Source organism: Cyprinodon variegatus, unplaced genomic scaffold (assembly GCF_000732505.1).
Source record: "Cyprinodon variegatus isolate N-32 unplaced genomic scaffold, C_variegatus-1.0 Scaffold131, whole genome shotgun sequence".
NCBI lineage: Eukaryota > Metazoa > Chordata > Actinopteri > Cyprinodontiformes > Cyprinodontidae > Cyprinodon > Cyprinodon variegatus.
The window spans coordinates 706914-723933 of record NW_015150584.1 but is presented as its reverse complement, the minus strand read 5'-3'; the positions used below and the strand labels follow the sequence as shown (position 1 = coordinate 723933).

At 37.4% G+C, this 17020-nt stretch overlaps 1 protein-coding gene across 1 annotated transcript in view; it reads right to left on the bottom strand.

Moving 5' to 3' along the window:
- Window positions 1-3511: 3511 nt before the first annotated feature.
- zcchc7 (zinc finger, CCHC domain containing 7) overlaps window positions 3512-17020 on the bottom strand; it is a 62709-nt gene continuing 49200 nt past the window's right edge. Inside the window, exons 7-9 of the mRNA XM_015376179.1 lie at window positions 9288-9383; window positions 7255-7372; window positions 3512-4925 (exon numbers count right to left, since the gene is read on the bottom strand). Coding sequence (XP_015231665.1) covers window positions 4318-4925; window positions 7255-7372; window positions 9288-9383 — 822 coding nt within the window. The 3' untranslated portion in view covers window positions 3512-4317. The remainder of the gene's footprint in view (window positions 4926-7254; window positions 7373-9287; window positions 9384-17020) is intronic.

Here is a 17020-nt window from a genome sequence, read left to right as displayed (position 1 = left end):
CATTTATTTCTGTTTTTTTTTTTTAATATGGCAGAGTTGGTCCTTCACAGTGGTTGTTCAGAACATGTGTATATATTTATAAAAAAAATATGGAGAATCTGAAGATTTATTTTAATTAAAACTTTGAAAAAACAATTTTTTTTCTACGTTTAAACAGTTGACAATTTATTATAATGTGCATTAGACAATAACCAGATTTTGAAAAATTAAGTTAAAGTCCTCACGGGTAAGAGAACCAAATCTTTCAAACACGGGACATTTATTTCCCATTCTAAAATCATTATTACAAAATGTCTCAAAATCGCCACTTTGGGCCTTGTTAGGTAAAGGGTTAAATAAAAAGCGTTATTCAAAATCAAATTTCAAGAATTGACACATATTGTTTGAGAAAAGGACTTTTATTAGACCCATCAGACACATAAAAATGCTTCAATCTTAACCATCCTATTTTACTCCTGTATGTTTAGTCATCGTGGACAGGCGTTCTAACCCTTTTTAGTAGGCTTTAATTTTCCAAATCCACTAAAGAGATGTCCCCCCCCTATACCATAAATCAATTATTAACAAGTCACGTATACAAAAATATTTTATATCCAAAAAATTTACATAAATCCATGAGGCTTTAGTGTACAGATTGTATGTTAAATGCTAATAGACATTTTGCATTCTATGCATAGAATGCGAAATGTGCTCCAAAGGAGTTCACTGGAAAAAATGAAAAACTATGATTTGACAATGACAATGATTTAAATCAGTTCAGAAATCCAACATGGTTCAATTGTCTTTTTAATTAAGTGACTTGCTGGTTCTTTATATCTTTAAGTAGTTTGTTATTTCAAAAGGTTTGAGTTCATCTGACTTTCATATTTTTGTTGTGAAATGCAGGAAAACAATGTTCCGGAGTAAGATAATTTATAATCTTTTAATTTTCAATTTAAAGAATATAAATTGAGGCTAAATACATGCTGCCACCCAAAAATAGCACTGTATGTTCTTTACAATGCAGCCTTTTTTATAAAAAACCATAAACCAATTAAGTTGGTCTAGAGTTCAGCTACGGTAATCAGGGATTGAGCTGCCATGGGTTGGCCTAATTGTTAGAGAGCAGAGCAGTTGGTTCTTGTAGCAACTGGTTTGATACACAGACTGTTACTGTATCTGAAACAAAAAAAAGGGTTGGGTAAAAATAATGGGGACAAACGTATGATTTGAAGTCACCACTACTTTTACATCATTTGGAAGAAATCAGCTTTTTAAGTTACAATGACATATTATCCAAAGTTTGGCAAATTTAAAAGCAAAACATATATGATTAGGTTAAAATCCTAAACTAAAAAAATCTTTTTGTAGGAGTAGAAAGATTGCAAGCGTATTATTGCCTCCCATTTATCAAAGTGTATGGTTGCTACATTTGGTGCTTATATCTATGATATATATTATATATCTATCAGCCTAATATGTATACAGTATAGCATGTTAGTGATAGTATTTATGGTCATAAAAATATATCTACACACACAGAATCTTATGTGTATATATATATATATATATATATATATATATATATATACTTATATAGACAACTTTTCTTAATTTTTGTTAATTCATATGTATCAATTCACCATTAATATCAGTGGTGCCAACTGTGTGATTTGACGGTATTTCATCCCAAATATTTTAATTATTAATTTAGAATATATGCTAACATATTTTGGATATGGTATTTATTATTAGCCTGATTGAGTTGACGGTCATTATGGTCAGTAAAGAATGAACAAATACCACGGAAATCTTAGCTTCTTCTCTGATTAAAGCTCCCAGTGGTCCCCGGTCAGCTGGGACGGGCAGCTGTGCCATACTTGCTATTTTTTAAAGAATGGTTTAAACAAAGTTCAGCGCGATCTTCAAAGCTGGAGATTTTTTTTATCAGCAAGCAGAGTACCGTAAATTTGGATGATTTTCTTTAAACCTCTTCACATCTCTCTCTATGACGTTGTCTGCAGTGGTCCTTGGTACCTAGTATGTTTTTCTCCACCAGTATTGTATCATCTGTAGAATTAGATTACGTTTAAAATTATACAACAATCCTTTAACTTCTGATAGAAACTATAAGTGTACAAAATTTTATTTGGTAGTGGAGAAGAAGGGGGACACACTTTCTGAGATTATTAGTGAAAAAATATATATATTAGGAACATTTATCAATATATTTTCTGTTTTTTAGCTAATGTCTGACTGTGTTGATCCATTGCACAGAATCCTTATTAAGTATACATAGAAGTTTGCAGCAAATCTAAAAGTATTAAAGGTATATAAAGATATTTTTTAATCAGATCTTTAGGGTTTTCACATGAAGCCTTTTGGAAGTAAATTTGTTTTAGTGCTTGTTTTTTTTTTAATGAACCCTGAAAAAAAAAAAGTTAAAGGAGTTGAAGCACAGAAAGCAGTACATCTGGGTTCACAGATGGATTTCCATCAGGTTTTAAGGTAAAACATGTTCTAAGCATAGAACCAAGTGGAGAACGATACATATCTGCTGCTGATAGATTTCCCTTATTCCTTAAAAATAACACTAAAAAATCTAAGTTGATATTCAATCATTTAACCAGCAATATAATCCTTTTACTTGTTTAACCTTCAGCTAGATCAATAAAAAGATGCTTCCCTTGAAAAATTATTAATAAAAATAATAATCACAAGAACATTAAACTTCTGAACAACATTAAACTTTCTAAACATAACACTTTTCTCCTTAAACTGAAATGTGTCGAGATTTAGGGAAAAAATGAAGATGCTGAACAACATTACTTGATCCCATGGTTTTATTCTCATTTTTAAAAATCCATGATGGACTCAAACATCCCCAGCATGCCCAGTGTCATCTAGCAGCGTTTACCATCAAAGCCAGCAGCTAATGTAGATTAAGCACCATTCTAAGTTAACTACAAACATTTTTTCAAAAACTTTGAAATGACTGATCAGTGCATGATATTGTCATGGTTTATAGGTACTTCTAATGTCCGACGTGGCTAATATTTATGCGTTTTAAAAAAAAATCCTGTCCCAGGGTGTGTTTCCAAACATTTACAGACAGATGTTAACAGCTGCACACATACACACAAAAAAAAGATTTTCTACGTCAGAATGGCACATGTAACAGCATGAGGGATGTTGGTGATTTTTTTTATTTATTTTTGGACTAACCGTAGCTCAGCATCAGAGACACACTGTAAGCACACAGAAGCTGTAGGGTCCGATCTATTTGGATAAACCATTAAACTGCCAGTTAAATGCTTGGTTTAAATTGAGATAAAATAACTGGTTACCAAACATGATTTAAAAAAGGAAAAACAAACTGTATTTTAATTAGCTCCAAAGAGAAAAAAAATAAGGTAAACACAGATATTCGTCCAGATTAGAGGATCTACATTTATTTTACAGAGTTAAAAAAAAGAACATTTGAAATACTTTAATGTTAAACTTAGCTATAGTAATAAAGTCATATTTTATTTTACAGAGTTAAAAAAAAGAACATTTGAAATACTTTAATGTTAAACTTAGCTATAGTAATAAAGTCATATTTCTTGACAATTACAACAAGAACTGGTTCCACAAAGCACCTAAAGAAGCATTACACTGTGCTGATCATTTAAAGCAGCCATTTCAGACGCAATTTGAAATAATTAAAACGATATCTGCTACTTGGCAGCTCTGAATGAAACCAGTGTGAAAACTTAACGCTTCAAGAATTTATTGAAAACAGAATATTAGTCATACAATTTGATCTTAGCATAAGAGTTAAGAATGTATCCTAAATGAATAAAGCAACACTGTATATTTAATTTCAGTTGTCACTGTAAATATGCTGCTTGGGGCGAATTTTGGATATTTGATCAAACTTCAGGTTTCCTGCATTCACACTTTAAATGGCAGTAGTATACCGAGCAGCTTTTACTCGATGCCAAAGCACATGGAGCATTTTGGCCTCCTTATGATGATCAGGGAAGTAAGAGAAGAGTAATGATGATGCCAACCAGAATCATTATTATTCTAATTAACAGTAACATTTTAATTGCATGGTTTGTTGATAATGTTCAGCTCTGTGAATATGGGATGTTCTGGTCTGACCACAGAGAGCTTGAAAGATGAAAGCAAAAGGTTAAGTGGACTCAGCTGTTCAGTAATCCGGCTCCTTACAGCCTTTCTCACTGGTGTGTTAAAATGCTGCTTATGAGAAACCACAATAAATACCATCATTCTCACTTCAGATGCCTTAAAATTCCACAATCCTAATTATCCTGACAGATGCAGCCCCTGCTATCTGCTGCGTTTCCGCTGCTTAATGAGAAACAGATTATCTTCTTCATACATCGGTTTGCCCGCTTGTTTTTTAGGAGTCTTGTTGGGAAATTTTCTCTGTTTTTTCTTCTCTCCCATCTGATTCTTTGGTTTCGGGCCCCTACTCCTCTCCTCCTCAGTCCGGTAAACATGCCCTGGTTTCCAGTCTTTTTGCTCCTCTGACATAAATAAGTTCCCCTGTTTTTTTCTGAACTTGCTCTTCTTTTTCATTTTCCCCTCCTTGTCTCCTTGAGGGCCTCCCCCTCTGGGAAAGTCACTTGCTTCATCAACAACTAGTTTACTTAATGGCAATGGGTCTCTTGTAGCAGGAAGAGGCCTTTTAGGCTTCCATGGTTTTGCACTGCTCCCACTTTTGGGTGATTTATCCGGCTTTCTTCTGGGTGTAGAATCAAAGTCATCATCGTTGAAGATGATGTGGTTAGGATTTGCTCTGTTTGGGGTTTGGTAAGGCGTATGCTTAGAGTTGGGGCTGTCTTTGTAATGGTTGCGTTTTTGTTTCTTTTTTGGTGGTCCAGGAGTTGGAGGGGCGGGAGACGCAGCAGATGGAGCTCCATTTCTTCCTATATCTAAAGAAAAACAAAAATCAGAANATTGTAGAAAAAATTCATGCTTTAATTTAAGAACAGTTACAGGGAACACAGAAATAAGTCTGAAAAACGTTCCCTACTTTCGACAACACTTTACAACATCTATCTTGAATTTCTATTTCTATTCCTAGTTCAGTCAGGTTTCTGGGCTTTCGCTAAGAAACACGGAGTTTGAGCTCCCTTCAAAGATTCTCTATGGGGTTTAGAGAATGGCTAGGCCATGCCAGAACCTTGATATGCTTCTTCCAGAGCCACTCCTACATTATCCTGGATTTCTAATTCGGGTCATCGTCATGTTAGAAAACCCAGCCTCGACCCATCTTCAATGCTCTAACTGAGGGAAGGAGGTTGTTCCCCAAAATCTGGCAATCAAGTCTATGGCCCCGATCATCCTCTGCTTAATACAGTGCAGTCGCACCATCCCATGTGCAGAAAAACAACCCCAAAGTATAATGCTGCCACCCCCATGCTTCACAGTAATGATGGTGTTCTTGGCATGGTACTCATCATTCTTCTTCCTCCAAACACATTTAGTGGAATTATGACCAAAAAGTTCTATGTTGGTCTCATCTGACCACATGACTTTCTCCCATAACTCCTCCAGTTTGTTAATGATCATCCAAATGATCATTAGCAAACTTAAGACGGGACTTGGCATGTGCTGGTTTAAACTGGGGAACCTTCCGTGTCATGCATGATTTCAAACCATGACGTCTTTGTGTATTACCATCAGTAACCTTTGAAATAGCGGTCCCAGCTCTTTTCAGGTCATTGACCAGCTCCTCCCACGTATTTCTGGGCTGATTTCTCACCTTTCTTAGGATCATTGAGACCCCACAAGGTGAGATCTTGCATGGACCCGCAGTCTGAGGGAGATTGACAGTCATGTTTAACTTCTTCCATTTTCTGATGATTGCTCCAACAGCTCCTTGGCAGTTTTCCTGTAGCCCTTTCAGGCCTTGTGGAGGTGTTCAATTTTGTATCTAGTGTCTTTGGATAGCTCTTTGGTCTTGGCTATGTTAGTAGTTGAATTATTACTGATTTTATAGGATGTAAAGGTACATTTATGAAGCTTACAACCTCAAACAGATGCACCTAATTTAGGATTATAAATGGAGTGGAGGTGGACATTTTGAATGCAGACTAACAGGCCTTCGAGGGTCAGAATTCTAGCTGATAGACAGGTGTTCAAATGCTGCAAATTAGCCCATGGCTACAAGCCTTATGTACTTGGACATCGGCCACCCGTTTGGTTGCAATGTTTAATTGTACTGTCCCTGTCAAATAAACAAATAAAAAAAAAAAATACTTATTTGCAGCTTAAAGAATATATATTGCTTGATGGATATTTTATTTTCTTCAGATTATATCTCTCACAGTCGACATGCAGCTAGGATGACAATTTCANTCAAATAAACAAATAAAAAAAAAAAATACTTATTTGCAGCTTAAAGAATATATATTGCTTGATGGATATTTTATTTTCTTCAGATTATATCTCTCACAGTCGACATGCAGCTAGGATGACAATTTCAGACCCCTCCATGATTTCTAAGTGGGAGAACTTGCAAAATAGCTGGGTGTTCAAATAATTATTTTCCTCACTGTATGTAACCACAACATTTTTTGGATTTCTCTGGGGCATAAACATGATACCATGTTGATTATGTTCTGGAACAAGTAAATAGACTATTCCAGGTTAGGAAACAGTGACAAGACTAAAGCTATCCACTTCAGTGTGTTCATTTCTACAGCTATAATGATGGGTAGGTAGTTTGAAAGAAGCTGGAAATGTTACAAACATCCCTATTTTTATAGTTGTTTTCATGCAACCCCAGGAAAAAAAAACAAAAAACTTTTGAACCCCTCATTCTCATGGGAATAAGTCTAGGTCTTCTCAACAATATATACTACAGAAAGATTTGGGGTAAATATGGGATGCTTTTCTAATGAGGTGCTTTTACATCTAAGACCAAGGGAGCCTTGTTAGAACGCATTACACAAAACCAGGAAAGTTTAAATAAAAGTCCTCTATCAGGAAAAGGCAGTTTCCTCTTCTAATCTTTTCAGAGTACAATGATCCAAAACTTTTGTCCATTTAAAACAAATAAATGGATCCTTTAACAGGGATGCAAAAGAACAGAGAGCGTAGGAGATGACCAAAGACAGAGATGACTCAGATTTCCTTCTTCAGTTGCTCCATCCTGCTTGAATAATAGTTGTCATAAAGATTTATCAAGCAACTGAACAACCAATCAACAAAAAATTAGGCGCAGCGTTTCTTGTTGGCTTTTCTTTCCTGACTCACCTTTAACCTTCATCTCTATTCTGTGTTGTCTGCGGTTGATGTCCTTCAACGTGTCGTAGTGATTGATGAAGGGGTAGTTGGGAAAAACCCCACTGAACATCCTCTGTTGTTTACATTCCTGAGGAAAGTGTGCAAAAATGGATGTTTACATGAAAATACAACTACAGCACTAGATATGCTTTTTACATAGAACCAATTCCGACTAGAAGATGTAGAAAGGTAAATGAACTTATTCCCTGACTGCTAGTTTAAGATGAACATTCAAAGTATTTCAGATCTCTTTTCAGTTTATCTAGAAAAAAAATATGAAAAGTTTACCTCCCTAAAAACCTGCTGACCTGTTTCGGTGGAAGGAAAACGATCGTCAAGTGTTTGTAATACCCGTTAAATTCCAACAAATGTAGGAAATATGATGTCCACTATTCTGTGCAAATTAAAATTTAGCCACATTGAAAGGATTTTAAGTCTAGCTGGAGTTTTTAAGGTCATTCTTGAATACAGACTTTGACTATTTCACTTTGAAACCTTCTTTTTTGTTTCTTTCTAGTCATTCAGAGGTAAATTTCTAGAGATATTTTATTGTCTTCCTGCTTAACAATAAACGCACTTGAGCTTAGGGTCATGAACTCATGGCTGAACCTTGTCCTTTAGGATTTCCTGGTAGAGAGCAGAAATCATGCCTCCATAAATTGTGGTAAATTAAACAGATGCTAAAGCAGCCATGAAGCCCCAGACCATCACACTCCCACCGCCATGTTTGAATGCAGGTGAAGTTTTTTTTTTTCTTTGAACAGGGGATAAAACTTTTGAACTTCCAGAAAGCAGATCTTTACAGAAACATGAGGCAGTAGATGGTTTTTCAGTGACCTCCTCAATGACTAATCGATGCAGTGTTGGAGTAATTCTTTAGTAAGGCCAAAAAGGTTAGCTGCAGTTTAATGATTTCCCTGTTGGTGGGTAATGGGTCATTGGAGCCAGACAACCAGAAATACCTTAGTAACAGTTTCCATACTGAATGATTTGCCAACTCCTCTGCTTATGAACTGATTTACCCCCAGATTCCACATCCTCCATCTCCGCTTTGGGCAGGTGGTCTGGAAGCGGGGCGGGGCAGTTACAGAGGATGTGGGATTTTGCGGTAAAACTTCAAACTAAAATCTACCTTCTTGTTTTCAGTCCGTTTTCTCCTCCATAGATTGTATCAATTCTTTCAAATATGCTATTTTTTCTATTCTTATGCTTTAGTATGTCATTATCTTTTCTATATTCTTAGGTATTTATCCCCGTGAAGTGCTTTGTGACCATGTCTGTGAAAAGCAATATACTAATAAAGTTGACCTACTCTCTAGAGTTGGTCAAACATTTTGGTCATTTAAAATTAAAAGACAAACCAGTTGGACTTTTTTGGATTCAAAATTATCTCCCAAACCAGCTGCCAGTGGCTTGCCATAATTGATGATGTGTTGTGAATTGGCATTATATGACTAAACAGAACTGAAAAAAATGTTTATGCCTGCTTTTTATTCTTGATCCCATGGATTAAAGAAGATGGAAGCCAGTGTATGTTTCATTATTCTAGTGGGAGGTGATTTTCTGCTTCAGACTCCAATCTTTCAGATTTTCTTTCTAGGATTTCTTTTCATTTAACACCAGCAATGATCCCATCACCTCTTACCACCTTCTCCGTCCTCTTGAAGTAAAGATGACTCACATCGAGGATCCTCAGGGAGAATACCGCATTCAGTGTGATTTGTAGACTGCACAGCGGGTGGAAAAATAAAAATAAAAACACTGATAGCTATCATATGAACTCTAAACGTTCTTTGGATTTCCTCTATCGTTGGACGGTCACTTTGATTCCTTCTGATCCAGCCAGTCAGTTTGCAGCTTGGCCGTACTCTTTCCGTTTTTAAATAATGAACCCAATGCTGCTTGAACTTTTTGGTTGTTTCAAAAAAAAAAGGGGGGCTGGATAATTTTGCTGGTTTTTAAAAGAGTCACCTGGATGGACAAAGACCGACTACGATACTCACATGACCCAAGTGTCCTTTCTTGGAACAGTTGTAGCAATATGCGGGAGACTTAGCGCCGCCGTCTTCCTGTTGCTTCACAGGAGGACCTCTCTTAGTCTGAGGAGAGAAAGAAGGTACATCAAACCAGCTAATAAACATAAAACCATCAAATTCAGGTTTGGTCTACAGACGGAACACAATGAAACCGAGGCTTAGCCCTCCGTTTCTCTAGCAGTCCTCCTCGTCTCTGCCATCATTCCCATGCTCTCCATTGTTGGGGACGGATGAATATGGTCGCTGATATGAACTGCTGATTACCAGGGTATAGTTAGAAGCCTGTAATGACCCTGTACGATAAGTAAAAGTGTGTGTGTGTGTTGGACACAGGGTCTGGTCCCCTATGGGCCAGGGTTCTGAAAGCCTTCCATGCTCCAGTGCCCACAGCAAATATACACTGATAAAGAGAGAGAAAGGCGACACAGGCAGAGTGCATTTACTGCTAATGTCTCACACACACACACACACACACACACACACACACACACTCTGGCTCACACACACCAATGCCATTTTCTGAAACACAAATCCAAAGCTGCACACACCATCACCTATGGTCCCCCTCCTCTCTCCCTCACCCTGATTCTGAGATTACAAATGATTCGTGCCCCACGTCATTTCTTAAACATAGCTTAGCTCCCCCTCCCACCTGCCCTCTCCGTCTATCCGTACACACCCCTGCAAACCAACATCTACCCCTCACATTTGTTTTTTTTCCTCCCCTTGTTCTCCCCTCTCTCCCTCTCTTTTCCGCTTGAGTAGTTTTGCGGTAGAAGGGATGAATGCTATTAGAGCGTCGCGTCATTATCGGGTCGGCCCTGCCGGGTCCATCTCCATCACAAAGGCCATGAGATCACAGACCTCTCACAACCGAGCGCGCACACACACACACATTAACGCTGGCATGTGCACCCTAAGGAGATCAAAGTCCCGGTCTCGAGCCCCCTCCCCGACCTCCACCCCCTCTTCCCATTCATCTCTCATGTAAATTGGCTGTAGGTCTCTTCCTCCCTGACCTTGGGCTTGCGTTATCGCCACAGTCTGATCCAGCACATAGACTGAATGAAGCAAAGCACAGGAGAGAGAGAAAGAAGAAATTAAATCCCCTCATTTTCTCCCACCAACCTGTGATAGTGGTGTTAAAAGCTTTCTTTGAATGTGTGTCTGTGGGTCGCTGTCTTTCACAACCTGATATTAAATCAACGGGAGGACCACGTAGACCTGAAATATGTCGGCCCAGTGCCCCAATAGCCCCACACCCACATCATGAAAGGTTCCTCAGGAAGGAAGAAGCCATTGCTCTAAAGCCACAGCAGATCGCCAGGTTACAATAAGTAAAAGAGCCTCATTTTCTAGAGACAATAATCTAAGGTGAACTTAGCCTGAGATCAACATTCCAACTTGAAACTACGAGGGAGGCAGCATCATGCTGGGGAAGGGTTTAGCTGCAGGAGGGATAAACGTTTAAACATTGAAGAAGCACCTAAAACATCTAGCAGGAGTTTAAAGCGTGGCCACAACAGGATCTTCCAAATAGAAAATGAGCTCAAGTATAGAGCCATTTCCATAGGGATACAAGAATCCTGACTTTGCTTGACCTAACTTATCTTAAACGAGAAAGTTTCAGCCGGATTTTATCTTGGACGAGACAAAAAAAAAATGTCTCTTTTGTAAATGTATAAATATCTGGTATTGCTTTAGATCCAACAAAAGAGCAAGACAGCCATGCTGAAGTGCTGCTGTAAGGCTTCAAAACTTGATGAATTAAATCAGTTGAAATATGTTGACGAAGAAAAATCAAATTAAAGGATAAACTCTTTATAAGCCTCTCTCCTTGTAGCAACACTTATTAATACACTTCTCTCAGACTGAGAGACTGAGGGATTATTAGAGCGGATGTACGAGTCATTTGAAAACAGGTTTGCAACTGATAAATAAATGGCTGGTTACACACATACAAAAAAAAAAAGTGAAAACATAAGATTTTGGTTTAAAGTTTCTGAATGTTTTGGACAATCTTAAAAGGCCTCAAGAATTTTCAAACTACAAATCAACAGTGTCTTTCAGCAGAAGAGAAGGTGAGCTCTAACCTCAGCGAAAATATATAAGAAACAAATACAACTCTAAACTAATCCACTCAATCATTTAATTATGTATGTATGTATGTATGTATGTATGTATGTATTTATTTACATTTGTTTATAATTGTGTCAGTACAGCTTATTAGTATAGTGACAGCTTGCTGTCACACTAAAGCTGTGTGGTAACTTTTATATTTTTCATTTTCAAAATTAGTTGCACATTTCAAATATTTTCATTAGCCTGACTTTAAGATAGCTTTTTGCAGAGCACAGATTTAGTTAACTTTATTTGCCAAGTTGTTAGACGTTTGTTAAAATGCAATTGATTGATTTCTTTTTCTTTGAGTCACCGGTTTCCTTTGGATCTGCTGCTGGAGGGCTGCAATGAGCTCCAGCTTTCCTCTCAATTGGTCATTGCTGGCTAATCAGCGGGTCACACCTGGCCAGTATTCATCTGTTTAATTAAGTTTCTTTTTTTGTTAGTTTTTCAGTCAGTTATCTCTACTTGTGTGTCAACAGTGGTCTGATCAGCCACTATTTAAGTTTCCCTCATGTCTTGTTGGATAGGTCAGTTTGTGCTCGAGTTCTTTATGTTAGTACCTGAATTGAAGTCTGTTTTGTTGACCTCTGTTTTTGGGCCCAGTAACATTTTTTTTTTTTACTTTTTTGAAATAAATTAAGCCCTTTTTTGCAAAAATTTCAGTGTGTTTCTAGCTGGTTTGTGCAAATCCCTCAGTGTCCTTTAAATATGAATAGAAACACATTTTGAGAATAGTGTCTTAACTGGATTTTAGAAACAGAATTTTCATCATCAAATACAACAGGAACTAAAACTATATTACAGTTTAATGTTTTGTTTTTTTTACCCAAATACGCCCAAAAAAAGTTTATTTTTTTCCCTGACATGAAAATATATGATCATTTTCGCATTATGATCAGAGTTGAGCCGAGTTAATCTTCAATGTTTCTCCTTATATTTTTAGGAAATTTAAAGAATGCATATCTTCCACCCTCATTAACGGGGAAACAATCTTTAGTTTGGTGAGTTTTTCATTATTGGTGTGACCAAAATGTAGATAATAAACAAATAATTCTACAGGAAACTGTTTACCAGCATGGATGCCTAAAGATAGTAATCCATTATACAAGCCTGAGTCCTATATTTTTGTGTTACATTGATTTCTCCATTCATCTAACATCTGGATCAAACCAGCTGGGATCCAGATTCCCAATTGTTCCTTAAATTTAAACTAAGACTCCAACTGTCTTTTATAAACATAAATTCTTAAATGCAACTTACCAAATTTAATAAAATTAATTAACTATGGGGGACGGATACTTCCATCATGATCCAGTTCTCTTTAACAACATGAAGTGTTTCTTTTATCATTTATGTGTTAAAAAATAAATATATGAGCGATCATGATAAGAAAGGCAGATTAGACCTAAAAAAAAACTAAGAAACGTATAAATTAGGAGAAGCCTAATTAGTGCCCTCCCATCATATAATTCAATTAACAGATAACTAACAGACTCTGCTCATCCGTCTAAGTCTTTGATGATCTAAAGAAATCAAAGTCTTTGTTCTGTGGTTAAAACGGAAACACAGCGTTATTGGCATCACTAGTTCCTAGACTCTCCTGCAGAGGTTTCAAGTGCTGAGAAAGTAGGGTAGTATATTGAAAAAGTAATTCTTTTTTTTTTAGTGTTTTAAAAAACTTAAGCGTCTATTTCTCAAGCTCTGCCGTCAAACAACTTTAAGATGCGTCTCTACCTCCTCAGCATCCCCAGAGTTCTTCTAATGGACTTATGTTATGATTTAGGTCAGCTGAAGCAGAGATGCATCATAGCTTTGTCCAATATTACTCTCCCATTTAACTTCTAAATCCTCACAAGTGAAAAGGAAACTACAAATAAACTAAAAGAGCAAATAAACTAAAGCCCCATTTACACTACCGTCTAAAAACCGATCCGTGCCGAGTTTGGACCGAGCTTGGATCAGTTAACCGTAACGAGCTCGGTTCGATATCATGTGAGCGCACGGAAACACACACACGCGCTCCCTCCATCCCTCTCTCACACACACAAATGCATTTTCCCACAGTTGTCCCTTCACATACGTCGCGTCTGACTAAGCCCCGCTTTACTCCTGCTCCTTGCCTTGGCTGCTGGTGGCAAAGCTGTGATAATCCTTCGGCCAACACAAAGCTTAGACTGTTACAAACTACAATCTGAAGGAACACACACACACAGTTATCAAACACAATCCGAGGAGCAAACAGGCTTGTGTGAGCGTGTATGAAGAGAGGGTGAGGGATCTGGTGGGAGCAGAGGGGTCGGGGCCAGCAGCACTGTTTTGCATATGTTATTGCAGCAACGGGGAGAGGATTGCATATGTTACTGGACCCACAGGGACCAAGTCTGCCTGCTTTATCATAGACAGCAGCTCCACTACCCAACGTTAGACTGCGAGGCTCATACCAAAGCAAACACGCCCCTGTGGTGTGTGGGAGAGAGGCATGCCAGCATACACATATTAGGTAAACAGGAGGATTATACTCTGGGTAAGAAAAAATGCCTGTAAGGTAAACATCTTCTCTGAAACAACATAATGAATTCACTGGATGCATCCTTTTTAATCCCCTTTATTCTCCTTCTAAATTAGTAAACTAATGTGATGATTTTTATTCAGGAAGAGCAAAGAAGTTATTTAAGGTAGAGCTCCACACCACAAAGGTGGATCATCTAACATTTCAGAACCAGCATTAGGTCGACGAAGAGTCCTCCCCTAAGAACGCTCTAACTCCTTCAATGAGGCAATGAAGAAAATCTGATTTTCTTTCCACTGGTACCCAATCAAAGAATGATACGGGGGGGATTGCCACCTCTGGAGAAAAACCCTCTTCTGGGGCAGGAGCTGGCGGTAATCTGGTCACAGCGTGGCAGGCCGAACAGAAGAAACAAGCTAGCCCATTCAAATGGAAGTTGTACGCTTTCTTTTCTTTGCACCTAAAGCTGAACCAAAACGCCTCCCTCTGCCGTCGCCAGCGTGAGGCGGTGTTTTCATGGAACTACCCGCTGATTTACCTCCAATTAAACAGAGACAGCACATGTGGACACCGGAGACGCGGATTTAGACGAGCTACGTTCAGATGGACAGAGACGCACAGGCACCAGGCAGGATGATAAATCCTGACTTTGCATCTCAGCCAAACAAACACACATCGGAATCAACACCTTCCTGCTAAGCACAAAGCCACAACGACCTGCACAGCCTGCAAGACCTCTGATAACGCCGCACCTGTGCGTGCATGAGTGGCTATTGTGTGTGCATTCCTCTGGTTCTCTACGTGCATGCAACAGCTTATTTAAGGAACTCTAGGTGAAAAGAGGAGTTAGCGCCCTGCCTTCCTCTAAAAGGATGACAATTAGTAATAATTTATTTAGGATTTTAATTTGATTTCATCCGTTTAATTTTTACTCCTCTATAGCTGGGCGATATGGCTTAAAAATCTAATCTCAGAGTTCTTTCTCTATCACAATCGATTTTTCTCTTAAATGACAAACTACTTTTTAAAAAATTAGCTCTAATTTCAATCATCTCCTCTGGGAGGTGCCCTTAATTTAAATGGCAACCAAATTCAAGCTGTGAAAAATGCTTGTGAAATAACTGTTGAACAAAAACTGGTTTAACAAAGAGTAATTCACTGATGCCACTCTGAGCTATGGAAGCCCAAGGAGTGGATTGATGAAAAAATAAAAATAAAAATAAATCCAGATTTTCCAAAAATGAAATCTTCATAAAGAAAACATTAGATTGAAATTGATTAAATAAACCATGAGGAAAACCCTCAGTGCTAAAGTATACCGATTTCAGGTCGTCTTTGAAATCCAAAGGTTTTGACTAATTCTAACTTTTCTTAAGGCGGCACTACAAAGAAACTTGAGCTGCAAAATCCTTGAGGAAGGAGTTTTTAATCAAATCGGAAAACATAGAGTTAATTAAATTTTATAAATGAAAACACATGAACTAAACCTTTATTAGCTTTTAATCAAAGTTACAGAAGTGTTTAAGTAAACACAGCTTGACAACTACTGTTATTTGTTGGATCAAAACTATAGGAATTCCTCATTTTAATGCATGTAAAGAAAACACAAAAGCCAAAAAAATAAATAAATACATAAATAAAAAAGAATGCGGCTCATCAGCCTACACAAATATTTACATATTTTAGGTTAGCATGTGCCATTAGACTGTAAAGAGTTAAATATTTGGTTTTGAATACACCCTGCTGTCTAGCAACAAGCTCAAACAACATTAAATGACATAAACATTTGAAAAAGCCAAATTCTGCTGGAAATCATCTGGGTTTGTGTTTTTGAATGGACAAGGTGAAAACAAATGTGTATTCTACTGGATTATAAGGATGCAAACAATTCTGATGTTAAACTTCAGGTTCAATCTGCGAAAATAGTTATGTTAGATATACAATGTATGTTTAAAACACCAATCAGGCACTAAAATCAAACAGTTCTGTGCTCCACACATCATAATATATCATTACCTGAACTGAAAATAAGTAGTGACATTGTTTTATTCAACTAATAAGATTAAATTAAATTACATTAAGAAATATTCTTCCAAATCTCACAATGCAACTTTGCAGAGAAGCCTGCCGTCACCTGGCCGGGATGCACGGCTGGAGCCTCAGACTGAGGTGAATAAAGAGTTGGGAAGCTTTTGACAGGGAAGAACGGAGCGGTCAGGGCAGTCTGTACTGTACAATGATGAGGCAGCAGAAACAGCCTTCTGCACAGAAATGGATTTAAAGGATTTCTTCAGGAAGTTCATTTGAATTGTGTCCATTCTTAAGAGAAGGAATGAGAGCAGTGGGCCAGAAAGAGAAAGGAGGACAAGGGTAAAAAGTGCAAAGAAGGTCATAAATTTATACCTTGAGGAATAGAGGACAACGCCAGAATTAGGAGGTGTAAATATCTTTAAGCTGTTTTTTTCATTCATCTGATTTATTCTGTATTTATCCAGATAAAAGGAGGAAAGTAAAACAAACTTAAAACACAAGAATTCAACATTAAACATCCTTGTTCCCTAAACAAATACATCTAATATAATTGTAAGATTTCCATTAGGATGCGGGACCAGCATGCATTTCCCTCATCTGCCATTGAGTGGCGCTCCAACCCCAGGAAGGAAAGCAAACTGAGCTACCGAAGAACAGGAAGGAACCACTGGTCCTGAAGAGATGAGCACTTCTGCTCTTCACATGTAGAAACATCCAAAATTTAGTTCTGTGAAAAAAAACCTTAGTAAAAAGCTTTAAAGAATCGTCCAGTCATTTAAAAATAGCATTCAAAAATTACTATTTACATGTGATTAATAAGTGATAAGATGAATCTTATCTCTTTAGATAAGATTCGCTTTAAATGTCTCAGGGAGAATTAAAAATGTGTCAATAGTTTTGAAAATATATTTAAAAAAAAATGGAAGATGTTTAAATAATTTGTGGATCATCAGAGGGGTTGAATAGAAGACAAGCTGCTTCCACAAGGTATATAACTAAAAATAAATATATATATATAATTTACAAACAATATCTA